At 38.4% G+C, this 22,636-nt stretch overlaps 1 protein-coding gene across 1 annotated transcript in view; it reads left to right on the top strand.

The window, feature by feature from the left end:
- Nucleotides 1-22,636, top strand: part of ADAMTSL1 (ADAMTS like 1) — a 387,380-nt gene that overhangs the window by 350,690 nt on the left and 14,054 nt on the right. The window contains exons 25-28 of the mRNA XM_039385969.1: nucleotides 4,709-4,888; nucleotides 6,183-6,317; nucleotides 19,842-20,042; nucleotides 21,076-21,256. Coding sequence (XP_039241903.1) covers nucleotides 4,709-4,888; nucleotides 6,183-6,317; nucleotides 19,842-20,042; nucleotides 21,076-21,256 — 697 coding nt within the window. The remainder of the gene's footprint in view (nucleotides 1-4,708; nucleotides 4,889-6,182; nucleotides 6,318-19,841; nucleotides 20,043-21,075; nucleotides 21,257-22,636) is intronic.

Here is a 22,636-nt window from a genome sequence, read left to right as displayed (position 1 = left end):
TGGGTAAAATTACAGGTTTTCCTAGGTCTCATTGCTTCCATTAATTCTTAGCATAGAACTTGTCCTCCTTTCATCTGTACCAAACAAGGTGAGTGTAGTGCTTAAGTAGATTGGGCTGAGAAAATATGACAGGCATCATTGTTGGAGATACACAGTATGATGTGGATACGAGAAAACTGATACACATTCCTACATGCTGGGGGTGTTTGGTGAGAATATACAACCTTGGACTGATTTATTTCCTCACTGATGGGGTTTTTAGAGACCACACCACTTAGTTTCTTCTTTTCCTGCCAAACTTCTATTTTAAATTAAAGGCAGGTTAGTACACTGTTTTTTTCTGGTTTTTCTCTTTTTTTTTTTTTTCATGTTGAGAGTGCAGGAATTAAGAGGAATTCTGCTGAAACAGGATTCTCCCTCAAAGTGTTTTCCAGCCAGAGACTGAATGTCCTTACAGAGGCAGTTTGTCTCTTTCCAATGGTAACCAAAATAGACTGACCTTACCTGCGTGTGCCAGTCCTCTGGCTGTTGGTGGGAATGGTGTTGATATGGCGAGGATGGGTGGGGGAAGGGAGAGAGGGAAATCTCTTAAGACCCAGGGCCAGACCATTGATTCATTACACTTTCAAGCATATTATGACGGGGCACGGGACAGAAGAGAGTAGCCTATAAAACATAAAGTAAGCCATGCTGAATGTTACATAAATAGCTGGGGTGGAGACTTGTATGAAGTCTCTTAGACTCTTGCTTTAGTTTCTTGTCCCATAGCAAAGCTACTTTAGATAACTCTATGTAAGCATCTGCACTGCAATGATGCAAATACCCTGCTTTTTTTACACTTTGTGCTTGCTTTAAGTACTTATGGTTGTTAAGTTTTCCTTCTTCAAGTGCTGCCAACCACACTTCTATGCAAATTATTACCTGAAAAAGAGTACTTGTCTCAAGTTTCACTGTTTGGTCATGGGTCCTTTAGCAAAACATACATCATAGCTGGGCATATTGTGTTTGCAATAGCAAAACACTAATCTGGAATCACAATTTATTAATTACTCTCAGTGGGCTGAGGGAAAGAAAAGTACGGTATCATTTTTCCTAGTGGTTCATGAAGGAGTAAATTCAGTTATTCTCTTGTCCTCTCAATTATGAACATTAGACACTGTCTTCAATCAGACTGGTGGCCAGTGACTTGCAAGGAAGAAGATGAAAGTAGCATTCTTTTTACTCCCACGCACCTGCATGGTCACCTGCACTGACATTTGTGATAGAGATTAAATGTTATATGAACTTAAATTATTCTGGATTTCTCTTTCTGGGTTCTCTCAGCTGCAGATGGGGAGGATCCACAGATGCAGACAGTGATTGATGATTCAAGAAGTGCAGCCATTTCCCTTCAGTATAAAGGCGTCATATAAAGAATAGGATGTGGCTAAGTGCCACAGTACTTACAGTATCAGAAAACTACGGGAGGGGAGCCCAACATGGTCGGGGGCAAAGATTCAAGGCTTTTTCTGAGAGGAAAATCATCTCTAGCAGTTTTATGAAACTTACCTACTATGGCAACATACATCCGCAATGGAAATTTTTAGCAGTGTTACAGCAGAATTTGTATTCTCTCCTTGGAAAAGGCTTTTTGCCAGCTAGTAGCATTGCTGTATATTGGAATGTTCTGTGATGCAGAAGAAATCTGCTTAAATCCTATTTTTCTCCATGGGTGAGAAAACCATCTTCTGCTTCTGCCTCCACAGAAAGTATCAACTGTGTTTGACCCCAGAGATTAATGCTGTTGAAATTATTATAAAATCATAAACCACAAACTGTGATGTTACACAGGGAATAAGAGAGTGAGTAATGAAGGCAGATCTATTTTATAGCCACTAGAATCCCAGTTTCATAGAAATAGTGTCAATAATTCAACAGCAATTAAAACAAGCTACCTCAGCAAATGATCCAAGAACACTGATTTTTATCAGCTATCTCACCTATGCCTGGAAAATACACCATCTCATAAAAGCTGTGAAAGAATAGGACAATAAAAGCAATTTTCTTTCTTATGTAAGCACAAATATTTTGGTTTAGCATCAGCATTGTGATTATCCAATCTTTTAATACATTTTTAATCATTCTACTTAGAACGATCAGTTTTAAGGGTAAAAGTAGCATGCACTGTTGCTTCAGTCAGCAAATGTATTGTATCCTACTTCTTTAGAGTAGGTGAACTTTACGGGTATGTAGTTTGCCAAAGTTTCCCAGAAAACATTAACAATTAAATGGCCAGCAGATCATAGTAAGTTAAGGTGCAATGGTTAATGCAATAACATCTGGTAATAAAAAAGATACCAGAATGTGGAAGCAAAGTTTACATAAAAAGCAAACTAGCGTATCCAGAAATTATGTGGAGATTTATCTAGATGGAAAAACTCTTCACAGTCTTGTAAAGTTATAGTCTTTTTCCTTCTAGTACTTTCCCTCTAGTCATATCAGGATGTCCTGAGCCAGCACAACAGATGAGAGTTATTCTAAATCAGAATTTGGTGTTTCTATCACTGTGCTGTATAGTCTGTAGTACAGAACTGCGCGTATTGGATTTTGATATTTTGGCTCCTGTGAGGACATATCTTTACTGAAAGTCAGCAGGACAGTAAAATAGGTACTTATAAGAGAAATATTAAGGATCAGTTATGATATTTTCTAAAATTGCTTTTTCTGTTAAGGAACATAAATATATACTTGCTGCTGACAGGTATTGGTAAGCCTGGAGAAGGCTTCTTAAAAACAAGAGGTAATGGAAGAGAACACTACCAGAGCCTGCGGAATCATTTCATATTGCCCTTTAACTTCTTAAGAAGGGCATAGGAGCTGTCAAAATCTGTGTGCTGAGCTGAAATCTGTAGATATTAACTGTAAGACAAGGGAAAACAAAATCGTTCTGGATGCATTAGAGTTTAATTGGCACCATTAGAGTTTAAGTGATGTGAATTATGTCAAGATGAAACTCTGTTTTGGTTATACCACAGAGACAGTGTTGTGGTTTTAATCAGGCTTGAAAAACTAATGTTATTTCACTTGACATAACTTCACTGCTTTGTCTATAGACGCAAAAGCTTATATTTTTTAACCATAGTTAGGTGATTGTGGTCAATCCCAGACTTCTTCAAAACTGTCAGAAGGGAACCCACCCAAAAGTCACGCAGGAGCCTTGCAGATGTCTGTGGTTTCCCGCTGAAGGATTTCCTCCAAGCTTCAGAAAGGCAGCAGCATTTCTAATGTGGATGATTTGACTACTGTAGGCAGTTTCACTTCCAAATGGGATGTGGGAGTAATTTGGTTCACATCAGTATCACTAGGAAGCCTTCTGTTGATTTCAGCACTTGAATTTTGCAGATACTCATTTGAATACCAGAACTTCAAGCAGTGTAGCCCTAACTATTACTGACAATACAGTTTGAAATGAAAGAAGGAACTAGAAATCTAGTTCTTAGGACATTCTGCAAAATGTCATGTACATGGTGATGGTTAAGTCAGAACAGGTTTGGAAGAGTGACTTAAAATATATTACCATCCTTCCTTTATATCCTTGTCCCCCTGTGTTCCAGTTTGAAGCTTCCTTAACTCTCCTAAACATTCCTTTCCTCTGTATTTCACTTACATACTGGATGTTATATTTTTCTATTTCTTACCTTGCTTTATGGGCCTGTGTTATTCATCGGCTATACCAGATTTTGATGTTCAGTTCACTAGTACAAGAATATTGTGGCACTGGAAACTAGTCACCACTGCTAGATTCTTGTACTGCTGTGCTTTTTTCCTCAAAAGCCCCTGGCTTAGCAAAATTGTCTTGATTGCTTGCACAATTCTGCTTGCTACAAATCCCAGTTAGCCTTTTTGTGCTGAATACATGCACAGTGATGGAGGGGAAAGGTGAAGACGACTAGACTTGGGTAACTATTCCCTACCTAAAGTCTTGCCTGCGCAGCAAAATGAGTTCTGTTTCCAGCTAGCACCTCTCAGACTTTGAATCTCTTTGATGTTTCTGCAAAGCAAACACTCAGCTCTCTATCTTCTATCATCTCCCCATTACCCAAACAAAACTGATTGAAATGCTCTTGTTCATCCCTGTGCTGGCTGCCTCCTGTTGCTGTCTTGAAACTGTGTGTCACTGAAGTTGGAAGCTCAAAAGAAAATGAAACTGCTGCCCACTGACACGCACTGCTTATCTTCCCTAAACTAAACTGTAGGAGCATCTCTAGCTGCAAGTCTCCTGTTAGTGTGGAAATATTAAAGAGGAAGAACACAGTTCTAAAAGTCAGAAAAATGGTTTTTGTAGAGTCGCTGGACATTTTGTAGGTACAGTACCTCTTTCCTAAACTTAACAGCAATACCTCAACATTAAGGAGGTCTTACTTTGAACCTCTTTCTCTTCTGCTGCTAATGAAGTGCAGAGGAATCTGCCTTTCTGGACTAAGACTATCTGAGCAGCTGCCTACAAGAAGCATATTAATTGTTTCTGTCTCTGTATTTATTTAATTCTTTTTATTTGAGTCCCTGCTCTTAAGGACTGTGGCCATATGAAATCTTCATTGTCCCTTCCCCCTTTTCTTTACTCTTCTCAGTACTCCTTATCTCTTCCTGTTCTCCCACTATTTGCCTTGCAAATATTTTTTTGCCTTGTAATTCTTACCTGTCTTAAATTTTGTCAATGTTTTTCCAGGTGTTCCTGAAGCAAAAGTTACTTGGTTTAAGAACAAGGTCAAGCTGTTCTCTGCTCACCACCTGCACGATGGGTTGCTGATAATTGCAAATGTTTCTCTGTCAGACCAGGGGTTATACTCCTGCAAGGCAGCCAATCTTCATGGGGAGGTAACTGAAAGCTCCCAGCTGTTGGTTCTTGGTAAGTCCAGGGTATTTTACACTTCCAACAATAGTAATGTGGCTACTGGCACATCCAGACAGAAGAACTAATCAGACGTTGTGGAAAGAGGAAATGGCATGCAGGCAGCCCTGTCCTAAGAAGAGAATCAGTCTGATCCAACCCAACTTTTTAAGTACTTGAGTGCATTTGATGGTGGAGTCTCAAATTTTGAACCCTAATCTCTCTAATTGGTACAACACCATTAGAGCATCTGTTACAGTTCTCATCTTTCAGACTAGAATGAGCTTCCAGAATATGTTTTAAAATGAGATTTCTCAGTTTCACAGAAAATACTAAAATGAAAGTTCACATATTTCTCCTACGAATCCAGACTGACTCTAGAATCTGCCTAAAAAGAAAAAAAAATCTGAAAAAAAACCCAGCTGAGTTTCAACCTGTAAACAAAAACTCCCACATGATTGGTAAATTCTGATCATTATAAACAGCTTAGCTTTTAAAGATGGTAAATTACTGTGAGTTATGCAAGCTGCCTGTGTTTGTAAGCAAATGACATTTTTAGCTCCCTGATGAAATAAAACAGTGCAAGCATCCATGACCTGTACTTCTGGTGCTCAATGCTATCAGTGGTAGAAAATTTGCCTAACGTGTGCCATCATCTAATTGAAAGAGGATGAAGCCACATTTATTTAAATCAAATATCCCATCATTTTCATGACAAACAGAATTGGGATAATAGGCATTACAGTCAATTTTTAAAATAACATTATGATCAGTAAAGAACTAAATCCTGTAGTTCTCAGCATAGACAGGTCGTCTTGAGCTCTGAACTCTTAGTCCTTTGGAGCTCTGCCTAAGCATAACACAGGATTTGGCAGGGTTATAGCCATATTTAATCAGGGCTTTATCCAGGTTGTAGCAGACACTGAAAAGTTTTTCACTAATTACCATGAACATTAGATTTGGCTTCTGTGCTGTATAAATTTGCTCTTTCTTCCAAGCTGCTGTTATCTCCTAATACCATATATGAAAAGGGTCAACCAGAATGCCGTGGTAGCCTTCAGAGAGAATTTATTTTAGTTTGTGGTTATATTGACCCAGATGTTATTTTAATCCTTTCCCCAGTGCCTTACCTAACATGAGACAAAGCACTTTCAGTAGTTGCCCAAAGTTGCTAAATCTGTCCCTCTGAAATGGTTGTGTTGCAGTGCAGCAAATAATGCAGCAATAGTTGTTGGTGGGGTTTTTTTCTTGTCCCCAAGATGTTTTCTGCTATAGTGTTGCTCGTCACTTCAGTCTCCCAATCTGTTACCAGAGCCTCCACGACCTCTTCCTTATCTAGAAGAGTTGACAGCAGTGCTTTCCAGTGCTGGGCCCAGCACTCATTTGGTGCTGACCTCTCCTTCAGGAACAAAACTGACTGTCAGTCCAGGGAGCTCTGCTCTCATAGGTAAGTCAAGTGCTTTCAGATTATTTTAGCTTATAAAGGGTTTAGAGTTTATATTACAGTTATGCATCTAGTTATCCGTTACAGTTAAGGATACTGTTATCCAGACATGGGCGCTGGGACAAAAGACATCAGACCGACTGTGCATTTTCAGTCATAATCACTGCCAAATACTTCTTAGAACTCAGAAACTCATTTTAAAAAAATGATGTCCTTCTATTAGGCCAAAGCGTATTAGTCCAAAGCTGCGTGCTAAATAAGGTCACCATTGTAGCACCCCGTAAGAAGCAGCCCCTGCTCTGAGGGGCTGGGAATCTCATTCAGTGCAAAGATGTCGCAAACTGGTGTGCCAGTTAATGTAAAAGAAAAAACACTGGTTGTTCTGTTTTAATTTTTCTTCTGCATTTAGGTAGTCATCTTTCCATATGTCTGCTACTCATGTTGTATATCCTTCTTCTTCAGAGCCTTTTCCAGAGTTTTGCCTATCCCTCAAGACATGTTTTGATCTTGCAAGCTCTCTGTTTCAATCTGGTCATTTTATTCCTCTTTATTGTATCACACAACCAATGTTTGCACAAAGCCATATGAGGAAATCATTCCCAATGAAATGCTTTTCTTCTTTTCATCGTTTTCTGCCTTCCATATGTTTTATCCTGTTTACACTGCAAGTTCTCTTATATGCTGTAAATCCTTTCAGATCTGTGGGTGTGATTTGTTTGCAGAGAGAATCTCATCCTTTTCTAAAGTTCAGGGTATGTTTATTTCATGATTTAATTTCTCACGCTGATCTTGAGCCTCTTGTAACTGTCACACTCACATAGCCAAACAGCTTCTCTAATGACCTTGTTACTGCATGTGGTGAAAACTAGTCAAGCCGTGCAGTTTCAGAATAATCATATCTCTTTTTAGAGGTAGAGATCTGAAACTTTTAGCAAGGGATCTGTAGATGTCCTGAGTGTTTATAGGTCTGTGTACTTTCCAAAGCATTCTTTCCTTACATTTAGTATCAATTTTAAGATTTTGTTTTCACAGTAGAGATTTTCTGTTTATGTTTTCAGTTTTGTATGGTTTACTTTTTCAAAATGCTGACTTCTGCATACATATGCAATGGCTTTTAGCGTGCAGCTCTGGTTTACATTTCTGCTTGTACAAAAATTGCACTGAAATAGTCTTCAGGAAATATCTGAAGGTATTTATTAGCATCAAATAAATCATTTTGAATATGGTTTTATTGTACTCAGTGATGTAAGACTGAGTCATACTCCTGTTTCATCCATTTCCTCTCAGATTTCCAAAAAGAGGTCTTTTGCAGTTGTAGGGCTTTTTTTATTGTTTGAAAGCAGTAATAGAACCACAAAGGGTGTTCTGCACTGCCTGTATACAAGTACCTCCAGATCAATTTCATTTGGCCATGCTGCCTTGTACCCTGCTGTTCCACTTCAGGGTCAAGGAAACTCCATGAATTATAATAGCAAAAGAGCAAGCCAGTTTCATTCTTGAGGCAGTTCCTTCAACATCACTGGAGTTTTACTGATCTGAATTTGAGGCCTGTTATTATTAAAACCTGGGAAGACCTTCCAAGATATTTTTTTTGTAGTGAAAAATCAGCATGGAATGGGCTATCCAGTCAACTAGAAAGCTGTCCATTGATTCTTTCCATCATTTGCTCTACATTTTCTGGATGTCCCACATATACTTGAGGTATATAAGTTATTATGTATAAGGTCCCTTGTCTGTGCTACTGCTGACAGAGACTGGTATCTTGGGACTCAAAAGGCATTGAATTAGATGTGATATTTAGAAATCAAAAGATATGAGGATTTGTTGAGAAGGAAAACAGGACATGTGCAAAAGAACAGTGAAACATGAAGAAAAGGAGTGATAAGTAAGCTTTGTTAGATAAACATTATATTTAAAAAGAGTTAAAAAACAACAAAGGTGAAAAATTATGTTAGAAACCTGGATAAATTCATTAATAATTTGCAAGGGTTTAACTAAAAGGGGCATCAAAAGTTCACTAAACACTGGTTTCATGCTTAGGGGAAAAAAACACAAACAGAAAATGTTAGCACAGCAACAGAAGATTAAAGCTGCAAATGAGAACTTTTTTGGAAAGTAGTGCTGTATAAAATGTAACAACAATTGACAACCTGAGTTGAAAGGAGAGAACTGGAACTTCAGATTATCATACATGCTATACACTGTCTTTTGCAAAGTGGAACTGTGCAATGCTTCCACCATCATTTCAACCATTTGAAATTATTAACTTGGTCTCTGGAGTAATCACCTCTGGATTTCTTTTACTTAAATTTCAGGGAAGTTGCCGAAGATAAAGGGTCATAACACAAGAAGACTTTACATTACACATAATATAAAACACAGTAAATTTCTGAAGTGAAACCAATTTATGTTTTAGAAGATTTTCACATTAGATCTTAATCTTATTAAAGTTTCTGACTTTGTGACTTTTTCAGTTTTGTTTTCCTGAATGTTGGTAACAAAAGTATTATAAGAAACACTACTCTTTTCCTCACAGAGGAATTCTTTTGTTTGTCACCAGATAAGAATTCTGGGGTTTTAGCGATATTCACAACCATTTGACTTCTGTCAATTCTGATTACTTTGTGGTGTTATCTTTTGGAATTAAAGGAACATCCTGAGCTCGCTACTCTTTTCAGTAGTTTATCTATGCTACAGATATCACTGAGGTTTTTTTACACAGCTCTCTGGACACATTTCCATAGGTCTTCAGCTTTGTAAATGTTAATTTTGGCATAACCAATGTTGTAGGATCCGGTGTTCCTGACTTCTAACACTCCTGCAGAAAAAGCCTATCAAGAATACTTGTTTTCGTTTGGGTTCAAGCTTGTTGTTTCTTGTATTTGAATACATTTCAGTGAGGAAGTCTGAGGATCTTAGAAATCCTGGTTAGGATTCACTACAAGTTCTCAAATATATTGTGATATTATTGGAGATTTCATCAGACTTGGCAAAAGAAACAAAATATGATATAAAAATGTCTCTTTATCTTAGCACTAAAGAATACCGAATGTGTTACTGTTGTATTACACAGTGAACGTTGAAGCTTTAAGACTTTGACATCTATATATGAAATAAATTTAAGCGAGGATTCTTGCAGGAACATGAGAATAAAGTTCAGAAATGAATAATTCTAGGAATATAGAAATGTAGTACTCCCTATAAATATCAGAGTGAAGTAAAGAAGGTTGAAGGAGAATGTTATTCTAAGGAATCTGAAAATGTGAGTAAACCCATGGGGAAAAGTCCATTATTTGAAGTCTAATTCCCATCTCTTTCATTTCTTGGGACTGCATATTCTCCAGTTTGCTCACTGTGAACCTGCTGTCATCCCCAGCTTAGGACTCTGAATTTTTACTTTTCCAAGCTATGCTACATCTATCCAGTTTTGTGTATTTAGGGGGAAAAAAGTCCTTATTTGTAGGAGATACTGAAAATTACTGTGAAGTTAGATGATAAAGTGTACTTTTTTATGACCAGAAAAGTACAGTCAGTTGTAAAAAAATGAAATATTGCTGCTCCCTAGTTCTCTCTGATTACTTCCATATCAAATTTACTCACTTCACAAATCAGAACATGATTTTACTGTCAGCACAGCAAAGATAGTCCTAGAAAGCAGATTTCTTTCTGGTTTTATACATTATCGCCAATGACAACAGAATTAGAACAGCCTAGCTGCCAATTTCACTACTGCTTCAGAATGTGAATGTCTCAGTTTAATGAGACTGAAGTGTTTTGTTAAGGAGGGTGAGTTATGAGGAAGACCAAACTTCTCCCTCTAAGCAATTGAAAATGCAAAATTAAGAGTCTCCAATTGAGGAAGTATGGAGAAAGAAAAAATAACAGCCCTTTACTAAAGGATAGATGTGTAGTGGCAGAACAACAAAAGAACACAAAAACAAGCAAACAATAATCCCGTACCCAAAAACCCCCTTCGAAAAGGAAACAGTTTGGTACTTTCCTTCTTTTAGCGCGACTCTAACCACGGCCGGCAGGGGGCGCTGTTGGGCGCTGGAGGTCACCGCGTGAGGCCCTGGAGCAGGAGAAGCCAAAAATGGAGATTTCCTCTCCCACACCGAGAAGGGGAAGGAGAAAAGGGGAAAAAGGAGGCTCTTCCCACGAAACTCATGCTGTCTGCAGCTGGCTGTGGCCAGGATTTCCCGCCCTTTGTCGATGATCACCAACTGCCTCCAACACAGGAGCAGAGGAGGGAGAGGGTGACCTCCTCCCCAGGAAGTTCCTCTGCAAGTGGGTCAGGCCTCTCCGATGAAGTCTGGGCTGGGGGCAGAACAGGGCGCAGGAAAACGAAGCCAGAAAACAGCCACGTGACCAGGTCAAAACCAAAGCCTTTCCACCCACACCCCTCCCTGTGTCAGGGCAGAAGAGAAGTGACTGCCGTTTGCCGAGGAGAGGGAGAAAACAACTTACCCCCCACACACACAGTCTTCTGACAGCCATCAGTCTGGAATCCAGGCCTGCTAGTTAGTTCTTTTGTGTGTGTCAATTACCTTAGGCAAACCCCTTGCCCCTCCCTTGTTCAACATCCTTCTTTTACAGTGATGCAGGGGAAAGAAAAATTCCCTGCTTGTTTTTTTAGAACAAGTAAACCTGTGACAATGAAGAGCTGACTACAAATTTTTGTTCTGCAGACATCAATGTTTGCAATGCAGCTGTTTCTAAGACGAAATGGTAACAAAAACTTTTCACTGAAAAGATATAAAGGATTTCCTCTTACCAAAACCAGTATTTCCCTCTCATTTTTCTTTTACTGGCAATAGTATTTCCCACTCATTTTCTGGTAGATACACTAGAATGCCCAGAAGATTCCCCCAAAAGCAGAATGGAAAAATATAATTATGGTAGCCACCTTTCTTGGAACCACCTGGCCAGCCTTCTCAGTTTGAATAAATTACTTATTCTGACAAGTCCAACTGCATTTAGAGCCAAGGCCCAAAGTTCAGGGAGGGGTCAGTCTTTTAATTATTTCAGTGGGAAACACTTCAAACCTGTGAGTAGTATTTGCCTGCCTTTAGATTTAAGAATTATCTAGATGTGACACTCAACAGAAAAATTAACCTAGAAGTTTTTTAATGTTCTCTGTTGCATTATAGTGAGTCAAATGTGCACCTGACAACTTTAGGAGAAGAAAGTCTCTATTTATAGGTAGGCTGATGTCAGGATCAAACTCTTTCAGCAGAGCCAGAGAATGCTGTAATTGCTTGCTAAATATCTTGCTTTTGAGCCATAACATCTGGCTCATAAGACTGAAACTTGTTAAAAAATCAGTGTGAAAACCAATAAGTTACCCAGATGAACACAACTGATCTCACCAGTACAAATTTCTTGCAATGTGCTGATATTCTCAAGAACAAAAGTACTTCTTCTTGAAATGTAAGAATTTCCTTTACACCCTTTTGCCTCACCATCTCTACCATAAGCCTGCTTTAAATTTTCATAAGTTTGGGAATTAATGCTGCATTAAAATTGGAAGCAGAAATGCAAAATAATTCACAATCTGCACAGAGTCATCAAAGAGAAAACTCATTAGTAATTATGGTTAAACTGATGTCTATGCTCCCCTAAGGAAAAAGACAGCTGCACAAGCTGTGCAGTAGGAGTCAGATAAAATCATGACTATCTGAGAAGTTATTTTGCAGAATGTCTTTTTTTTCTCCTTATTTTCTGTTATAAATTTGCTATCATGTTTGAAAAGTAGTTCTAATGCTAAAGAATATTTTTATCAACTTTATTTTATATTAACATTACTTCCAGTGCAATGAGAGTAAAGTACGAGGTGCATTCATAGGCTAATCTGTCCTTCTAATTTTTTTATTCTTTTCCTTCTATTTTTTTCTCTATGAAAAATCTGCCTTGTCACAATATTTATGAGAATTCCCAGGTAGGTATGTGACATTTCTGTAAATATTAGAATTATAATTAATATCAAGAGTATTCCATTATTATTGCAATTAATTCCCCAATCTGATGTTATCACATTGATTACATCCTAAATATTGTATAAAGTTCCTACAGTGTTGCAGCATCTTCCTTCTGCAGCAGACTACACCATAGCATTGCATAGAAATGTGTGGCTTTTCTTTTGCAAGTTCTGTGTACTTGTACATTTTGGTTTAAAAAGTAGGTGATGATGCCTCCGCTTGGTCAAACATTTTGACTACACTGATACAGTGGGTTTTTTTCAGGCAATCAGACACTAGTCCAGCCACTGCCAATCTCTGAAAGCAAAGTCAAAAGAGTGACATCCTCTAGGCAATCTGCTGCCTTGGGTTTTTTTACTGCCTACTGCTTGGTGCCATGAATGATCTAATCTGAAAACCACTGATCTGCAGCAGTGGTCTAAACTATTTCCATATAAAACAATATCACTGGCCTCTGGGGCAATATCTGTTGAACTGTGAGTCTGTTGTAAGAGTTGTGGCCCTCAAACTTGTGTCTCTAAGCTTTACCAGGATCACTGACCTAGATTCTGTTCTAACATATATATAACTGATGCAGAGCTCCACTGAAGAAAATTTTGGTGGATAAAAAGGGGTATTAAACTTGCCAGAGGTGTCCCAATCTGGAAACCTGTCATTCTGCCAGGTCCTTCACATAAAAGATCCTTTGAATTCTTGCACAACTTAAGCTTTGTTCTAGAGTAAGTGTTAAGGGAGTTTCAAACTGTGGGATCTCTGATCTGTTGACTAAAAGACTTATCCATTACAAGTTTTGAAGCAACCTCTCCCTCCATAATGGTCCTCAAACCTCTCCCAAACAACTACAGCACTTTGTTAATAGGACAGAAGTTTACAGCCTCTCTGGAGCAAGCAGCACTGGCTTTCCCACACTTGTCTTCTCTCCACCTCCTCTACTCTGCATTTGTTGTTTTCCTAGTGCTGCAGGAAGTTACAGGAGATGCTATTTCAGGATGTAATAAGTTTATATTGGTTTAAAAAATACAGAAAACCTTCTAGAGCAGCACTGACCTTTGCAACCTGGTAATTGTCTTACGTGCCAAATCTTGCTCTGTCTGTTGTTGAAGTCCTTGTACAGTAGTGTTGTTCACTGCTTACTCCACGTGCCTCGTTTGAGTGTTATTTTTCTCCCATAAATGTACTTGTAGAGTTAACCTGGCGCTGTAGCAATGGTGGAGTAGAAGTTTACAGTTAAGGTTACTCCTTTTCTGCCTTTGCCATGCACTGAATAAACCTATCAGAGTTAGCTTTGGTGGTCATTTGAGCATGCTGTATCTGTCTCTGTAGGCTTTGGTTTCATGATTTGCCAGTGCTGATTGTATGCAGCCCACTCCTTATTAGTTTGATTGTTGGTGTGTAGGATTCTGTTGCCAGACAAACTTTTAGCGAATAGTATTACTACCAGAGCTTGAAAATTGCCCTGCATTTTAATGAGCCCACCATGTGGCTGTGTATTTAAGAGCACTTTTTACAACCACTGTGGGGCAGGGAACAAGCCTGACTCAGTTTTTGTTAAATACCATGTATATTTACAATGCTATGTAAGTAATATCTAATAACAACAACATGTGTGGCATTGGTTTAGGTGTTTTAAGAACTGTAAAAAACTATGGCATATGTTTAGTATGGTGAGTTTCAACTGCATCTTTGGTGCCATAAATAGTTATTTAAATGCCTTCTTTTTTAAAGATGCTATTGTTATCAGCTGAATTGGCCCATTTCAAAAATTCCTAAATACATTGTTTTCCTTGCCTAGCATAAATTCATGTTATTTGACCACCATTAAAAAATTATAAGTAAAGGTTATACTTACGCTAACATTAATTCTTTCTTCAGATCACATTACCTTTTATAAATTTTATTTCATTCAATGTGTGAAAGCACTGAGAACTAATTTGCATAACAATCCAAGTTAAGTGTCTCTTTAAATTTGCGCTTTGTAGTATATTGAAAGGTCTTTTCCCATGAGACAAATTTATCAAGACGTCTCTTAGTTTTGCCTCTTCAGCAAAAACAGGTTTTACACACATGACTTTCAGACAGGATTTTAGCTACCTTCATTTGGTTTGATTGTATTTTAAAAGTTGAATACATCCTGTCAAATTTTCATCCTTATGTTAGATACAGGATGGAATTGAATTTAACTTCCTTAAGTTTAACATGCATTTCTCATTTCAGTCATCTAAGGAGAAAATCAGGTGTGACAGGAAATTGGGGAAGTATTTCTCCCTGCCTGTGATTTCACCTGCATAGTGTGAACACGGTAGCGCAGTGTCAGTCACAACACAGCAGTACAAGCACCAAGCTTGTACCTATTCAGATTGATCTGTGGCTTACCTACATTTTGTTCTGAGCATTTTGTTCTTCATTTAATTCTTAATCTGGTTTCTGTTTTGAAAATATACTTTACCTCCCTGAATGCAGAGCTAGAGTGGAAATACTGTCATATTTCGAGTCCTGTAGCTGCATTAAAGTTATTGCTTTAACACCATGTATTACGGTCTACAACACTTTTCTGTCAGAGTTCAGTAAAATATACACAGAAACCCAGAATCATTTTTTTTAGCTTGCTTTATTTCAGTTTTAATGTAATTAACAGTACTCCTGCCAAAACCCCTTCTTTCCATCTTTGCCAGGCATTTCAGATAGTAGTCAGCAATCATCTGTCATCTCTCATTTTTATGTTTGGATAGGTATATGTCTGTGACTTGCAGAGGCAGGGACATAGGCCTTCTGGCTTGTAGGTCTAGCTGAAGTTTTCTGTGAACTTCTGTCCTACATTTATCATGCTTTGTGATGTCCTGATACATGCAGTCCCTAACTAATCAGTGTGGTTACTTCTTGTCCAATTCAACCTTATTTTTGGTAATTCAAAATATTTTGAACCAGTGCAGCACAAACATTTGTCTGTTTTGCAAAGAGTGATCACCGATGAATAGCAAGGGTGTAAAACTGAACTACAAACATATAGTTGAACATTAATACCAATGGATTCCAACTGTATACAACAATGTGTGTTTACAACCAGGCCATGTTACCCAGACCTACCTCTACCTATTTAAGAAATAACTTCCGAATATAAAAGTGTTGGCCTGAGGCTAAGGCAAGAGTTTGATGTCCAGCTGCACTGCTGGCACATGGTTTGGCCTAAGACTGAACACACCTCCACTTCTCTTGATTAGGTGCTGGGAGAAAGGGAAAGATAAGTTTACTTCCCACAGCACAACAGCTTCAGAGATGCAGTTGGAAAGCTAAATAGTTTGTTGAGGTCAGACTGCAGGACAGTTTCCTTTAAAGAAATTTCAAAGAAACTACCTGATCTTGACCTGAATTCTTCACTCAGATTCCATCTTTAATAAAGATTAGAAATATTGCCAGGGACTAATCATCAAGTCAATAGTAAATTAGAGAGCTACTTGCTAGATAAATATGAGTGCCCAGAAATAATCTATACTTTAAGATTAGATATCTCTCTTAGAGGCAATGCTGTATTTTTTGTATTTACATTATGAAATTTATTTAATACTTGCAAAAAATTGCTTGACATTTTTACCATTACTTTGCATACAGTTCTGTTGATTTAAGGTATTGGGCTGCCAAAAAAAAGGAATCCAAAAATCAACAGCCTCTGCACTTTTTTTTTTCTGTCATTCAAGTCTGCAATTGAAAAAGTGATGCACCCTTTGTATTTTGTTCTCCTAGTACTAGTGTGGTAGCCCAGAGTCTTTCTGCAGCTACAGTCATTCAGAAACTGCTGCAAAGCTGTAATGGGGGGCTGAATTTGACCTGCAGTGTGTATTTATTCTTTCCTGTCAAGAAATTGTTAGCACTGTTGTGAAACATTGGTTTTCCCTTTCCAAATACCCCCTTGTTATCCTTGAAATCTTAATATTTTCCCTACTAGAAGATGTTATTTTTATTAGATTTTTGTTTGTATCCCCAGCTTTTGCACATCAGTAACTCATCCTGGCTTTGAATGAATTGAGAGTCCCACTAGACTTTGGAAAGGAGGCTGAAGGCAATATTTTCTTTCTCTACTTAAGAAGGACTGAAAGAGAAAGGCCCTCTCATACTAGAGCTTTCACTGCTCAAAAAAGTCCCAAAAATTTGTTCACTGCTCGTCTTCCCAAGAGTTTCAATAACCTAAAGCTGTACCATCTGAAAACAGAGCCAGTTTTTCCTTCTCAGGCATTATAGGGACAGGTAGTGAGCTTTGAAAGGATAAAGCACTGTCCACAGGGATGGGGGAAATAGAAACTGTTATTAATCTGCATTAAATGGTATTAAAATTATTTCTGGAAGATGAGAAGGGGATATTAATGGAACATGGTGCTTTATTGTACTCTAGTTCTCACTTCCTACGCATAAAACATTATCCCACAACTTATACATCCATACCTGTGGGAAATATATAGGAAATGGCAGTTGTGAAATGTGGTTGATAGGTGTTAGTAAAGTTTTATTGTTGAGTAATAATTACTCATGTAGAACATATCTAGGGAGTAGCTTCTGAGGGTTTTCCCCCATATTATCAATTACTGGCTGTTCCTTTAGCTAATATTTTATATATACATTTTGGAAAAAGAAATGATACATAAGGCAAGTAAAATAGTCAGTACTAGGAAGATTGTATAGGTTTTCCTGACACTAATTTTTTAAAAGAAAAACAGCATGAACTAGGACTATTTGCACGCTGAAGTCAGTTTCAGTTCCTCTGTGTGTAACATCAAACTGACCTTTCTGCTTTCTTCATTTACATTATGCAGGCTGTTTGCAAATGCAGACAGTAAAACTGAGCTCACAGTGTGTCTTTGTTAGTTGTCATGACTATATGCTGACCTGTGGAAATCACTACAATTATCTTAAAAGAAAGTAACTATAAAAAATTAGAATACTGTAGGCAAAAGCCATAGAGCCACTTATTGTTAAGTTTCTCCATTTCCTGTATATTCCTTTGGTTTCCATTGTTTTTAACTTAGCCTTAAACTTATGAGACTAAAATCTTTCATGTCGTACTTACTTGAGAATGAGTGTCCTGGAAATTGCATGAGTTATTTTTTGAGCACAAGAGTGGGAAAAACACAAAAAAATGAAACATAGCAGGAATAAATAGAGAGCTTACAAAAACAGGAAAAAGGACTGAGCAGCAAAGAATGCTGTGTCTTTGTAGCCAGGATATGAATGCTGGGTAGACACAACTGTCAAGGATAAAACTGCATTAGACCTTGCCAAGGAAATTAAAACAAATAGCAGACTCTTCACCCCTATTAATAAAAATTTAAAAAAAAGGGAAGAGATGAGACCACTGTAACCAGTTTACACTTTCTCATTTGGCCTTCTTCTTTCCTTTTTTTCCTTATTTTTAAACATTTATCTGCATTAACTAGATCTTTTCCAGTGCAACTTGGTCATTGCAATTGCAGAGCCTACTATGTGTGTCAGTCTTCTGCTGGGGAGCCCTTGCTCTCTGCAACACTAGTTTCACAGAGTGAACAAGCCCCAAAGGGCAGCTCTAGCCAGCCCACACCCTTCTCCACTGTGGATGCAGGCAGAGTTTGACAGCAAGAGGAGACACAGCAAAGACTCATGTAGCCACTGCACCAGTGAGAGCACCAATATTTATAATCCTGAGTGGCAGATGGTTTCTCCCCAGTGCCTGGATTTGCCTCTCACTGTGACAATGGCTGGTGCATGCCATGGGTCACCACTTGGATTTTCCATCTTGTGTGAAATCTTCTGCTTTATAAGCAAGAAAATAAAAAAAATGGGCAAGGCAGCATCTTCTATCATAGGAAGAGTGTAATTGGAGGTATGATTAATGCAGAAGGCACACAAATAAAGACTACGGTAGCCCGATCCCCTAATGTTAGTTTAGAGGTGTGACCAAAGTCAAAGAAAGGATAGCAAGGGTTCCTAAACAAACTAACCTGTTCCTCAAGTCTCAAAGATTTGGTCTTGATGATGGTTGGAAATCAAAGTCTTCAGCCTTCCTGGGTAAATGAATGGTTATAGTATTTTTATTCTTGCAGTGACAGGCACTAAAATACAGACAATCCTTAAGGAAAGAAATGTATATTTAAATAAAATTTTCATTGCAGCAACTATAAGTCATTTTATCTCTCTTGTAGGAATAATACTTGCTTAGTGTATGTTAGTTAAGATTCTCCTCAGGTGGATAGACAAGAATGAAAGGAAGAGCAGGAACAAAAATGGCACATTGCAGTGTCTGTTCGTTGTGTAATGGTGTTACGGAGACTTCATATTCACATCCTTATTTGTCTCAGTGATTAATAACTAATAATCAAATTACATGGAGATGACAATCAGCTGATGGAATAATTCCTTAATCTTAGAACAATCTTCCATTCTTAGTGTTTTAAATTTGTACTCTTCCCCTTTTTATCCCATTCCTTTTGAACAGTGCTGGTGTGATTGTTCATATTATATTCGTTTATATAGTACACTTTTTTCAGAAGGGATTTTGTATACAATAGAGTCATTCATTCACACACATACTAATGCTAATGTAAGCAAACAGTATAAAGCCTCAGTATAACAAACTAAGAATCAGTATAGATTGCATTCACAGAAACTTAGACAGGACTTTCATGGGTCAGTGACAGGCACAGGAATGCAGGACCAGCCTAAGCCACAAGCAATCCAAGTAATACATGCTGTCCTTTACACATGGTGTTTCTGGCTCCCCACCCCTGCAATTGGTGTGGATGGGTTGCACCATGGAAATCACCTAGTTTTTTTCTTTTTTCCCCCCCCAGGAAATAGGTAAGGCAATTTAGCTGCCTTTCCCAAGTTATGCCAGTCTCATAAATTTTCTGCAGTTTGTCATGAAGCTGGCAAAGTGCGCAGCTGGTATGAGGACAACAGAGTCTGGTAGAATTGCCCATTGCTGTGACAAAACAACAACAAATCTCTAAAGGCTCTTTTGTTTTTTAACAAGTCTTTTGTGTATCAAAAATTTCTGATTTTGAATACAAAAAACCCAACCAACCAACCAAAAACCCCCAGAAACAATCAAACAACCAACCAAAACAAAACTTAAAAAAAAAAAAAAAAAAAAAAGAGGAAGAATAAAGTGGCTCTGTGGTTTAAATAGGAACTTTGGAGACCAAGTTCTGTTTGTATTGCATGTTCAAGCATACTCCTTGAGTTTCTGCCAGGTGTGTTACCTCCCTATCCCACTTTCTTCAATACCAAAATGAGGATGATCCAAAATAGTGGGAACCCTAGAAGGCCTAATATAAATAATAATTGATCTGAGATTTTTCATATTGCTGATTCACTGCCTTTTGGATTTATTTTTTTTTCCAGCAGATGAGGAGGTATTCATTATTACAGAATTACTATTTATCACTATGAGATATCATTATGAGGAGAAAATGGGATGGAATTGTCTACTCCCCCTAACTTTGACCACTTCAGAGCATGTAATTCTGTAGCAAGTTCAATATTCATTAGGTACTCAATAGGTTTCTTTCATGGCCCTGTTTTTTAGGTTGTGCTGTTGATGGTCATCCAACTCCAAATATCACCTGGCTTTACTCTAGTGAACCTCTCCGTCTGCGACATCATCTCCTGGCAGCAGGCCGGATTCTTCAGATACTCAATGTCAGTGATTTCACTGATGGTGAATTCAGCTGCCTTGCTCAAAATGAAGCTGGCTCACTCACACAAAAAATGTCCCTGGCTATACAAGGTAACTGTACAGTTTCAGTCCTGCAACCCTGGAAAGGTCTTTCCATGGGCTTTTCTGCACTGCCCTTCTTATCCTGAACTTCTCTCTGAAGCCATTGCCATGTACATCAGGAAAAAGATGGTTTGATGCTTTATTATTTGTATATTTATTATTTATAACAATCATTTATTATTTCAGAACTTCCAGGTACCTTACAGTATCTTTTAAACTGGTTTTACACCACCAAAACAACACCAGATATTTCTGGCCTGCTGAGCTTAAAACACACCTTACTGATTCCAGCTATACTTATGGTGAGTCTGGACAATTTTCTTGTCCAGAAGTTTCAAGACAGAGGTATCACAGTTTAAAGCCCTAAAACTTGAAGCCCCTCTGTTAATCTGCTAAAGTCAGTGTTTCCCAGTCTCTTCTTGAAAACCCTTCACTTGTAAAAATGCTGAAACAGTTATTGTTATAGTTATCCTAGAAATAAGATGAAGGTGATAAAGCCACAGAACAAAGTGATGCAGGTGGATTGGAACAGAATATGCAGCTTTCGTTGCTCCAATTATTAGTGATGGGTAGTAAGAATTTAACTTTTCTTTCAATTTTGCCATAAAATTTTGAGCATGTTGCAGCTCCCCCATTTATCTTCGGGATAGGTGATCTGTATAATCTATCTGGTGGGAAACACACTGTTTTAAGATCATAGATTCATAGATACTGCTAGTAACTGCAGTTAACCACATCTTCACTGAATCACACACCTTTAAAAATATAGGTGCAACATGCTGCATCACTGTCATCTGGCTTCACTTAACTGGTCTACCATGTTATGCACTTTCCATGCCTAATGCTTCTAAGCAACAACACGTGGGTTTGTTACAGCAAAGGCAGTCAGTGGTTCACATCAGGTGCCTTGTAGGTGTCAGTAGCTTCCCTTCACTGAGTCCGTATATTTCATCCTGGAGAACGTCTTCAACTCTCTCTTTTCTGATTTACTCCTGCCATCAGTTTTTGAGTGTTAACGTGTCTCTCCTACACTTTTTGGCAGAATACCGGTGGTCAGTGGACAAACTGACAACTTGTTCAGCTTCCTGTGGCCACAAAGGGGTGCAGCTGCCCCAGTTGAGGTGCTTGCTGGATGGGGCTGAAGTCAACACATCGTACTGCAGAGAGACACCCAAGCCATCTCTGCAGCCCATTGCATGCAACAGAAGAGACTGCCCTTCACGGTTCGTATGTCTCATATTAGAAATGTCACACATACATTTAAGATGTGCTTGAGGAGTTCTTTTTAGAACCACCAGCCTCTCTGGTGCCTGTTTGGAGTAGTCATTGCTAAAAGGGAATTCATGAGTGCTTAACCAAGACAGCTGGGAGTCTGTAGCAAAATCTGTGGAAAACATTGACAGTACCTGGTAGAAAGAGAGTTCATTCCTTCAGTAATTGTGTTAGAAAATAAAGTAGAGGCTATTGCTTACTTTTTATTAGTAAAGTTCACAGGTTGAGTTGTCTTGGGTGATTCCAGGTTGAGCTGTCTTGGGTGATTCCAGCCTCACTCTATGTTGGATATAGTTATCGTGCCTTTTCTGAGCACTATACATGTAGGAATTTGGTCACCCAAGAACTGTGGGATCATTTCTTTTTTGTGTTACACATGGCTTCATAGCAGTTTAGTTATACAGTGTAAAAGACAAGAAACTCAGTTTAGCAGCTACTTTGCGGTTTAATTCTGGTTCCTGTGTTGCCTGAACATTGATATGGGCAGGACTTGCATAGAATTTCCTTAGCAGAGTGGAAATACCTTTTGTAAAATGGGAAGATCCCATCAGATCTAATTGGCATGAGGGGTGAGTTCTGCCTCTTTTTGGAGTTTTCTAGCTTGTAGTTACCTTGGAATTGTAACTCTCTGCCCTTGTTTTTCATTACTGTTAAACACAAAGGATCTAGAACAGCTTTAAAGACTTCTGGTTACAATTAGGTCTTCCTCTGCCACACCTTAAATCCTGTGTTCAATTTTGGGCCCCTGACTACAAGAAAGAAGAAGGACAGAGAAGCTAGTGAAGCATCTGGAGCACAAGTCCTGTGAGAAGCACCTGAGGGAGATGGGATTGTTTACCCTGGAGAAAAGGAGGCTCAGGGGAAACCTTATTGCTCTCTACAACTACCTGAAAGGAGGTTGTAGTGAGGTGGGGGTCGGTCTCTTCTTCCAAATAACAAATGACAAAACAAGAGTAATAGACCTCAAGTTGCACCAGGAGAGATTTAGATTGGCTATTAGGGAAAATTTCATCATGGAAAGGGTTGCCAAGCATTCAAACAGTCTGCCCAGGGAAGTGGTTGAATCATCATCCTTGGAGGTATTTAAAAGTTGTGTAAATGTGGCGCTTAGGGGCATGGTTTAATGGTGGACTTGGCAGTGCTGGCTTAATGGTTGGACTTGATGATATTGAGATTATTTCCAACCTGAACGATTCAATGATTTTACCCTACACAAAACCTTTCCTTGTTTGACAACCTTTGGTGCAAAGAAGAATACATCCTGAGTACCTATCCAAAGAGTCGGTATAGTGTTATGGCCCCTGCCTATTAAAAATGTCATGCTTTTGCAA

Source organism: Pipra filicauda, unplaced genomic scaffold (genome assembly GCF_003945595.2).
Source record: "Pipra filicauda isolate LSUMZ 115617 unplaced genomic scaffold, ASM394559v2 scaffold455_size529941_pilon, whole genome shotgun sequence".
NCBI classification, from domain to species: Eukaryota; Metazoa; Chordata; class Aves; order Passeriformes; family Pipridae; genus Pipra; species Pipra filicauda.
The sequence above is the reverse complement of the archived record's forward strand: the minus strand, read 5'-3'. Positions and strand labels throughout refer to the sequence as shown.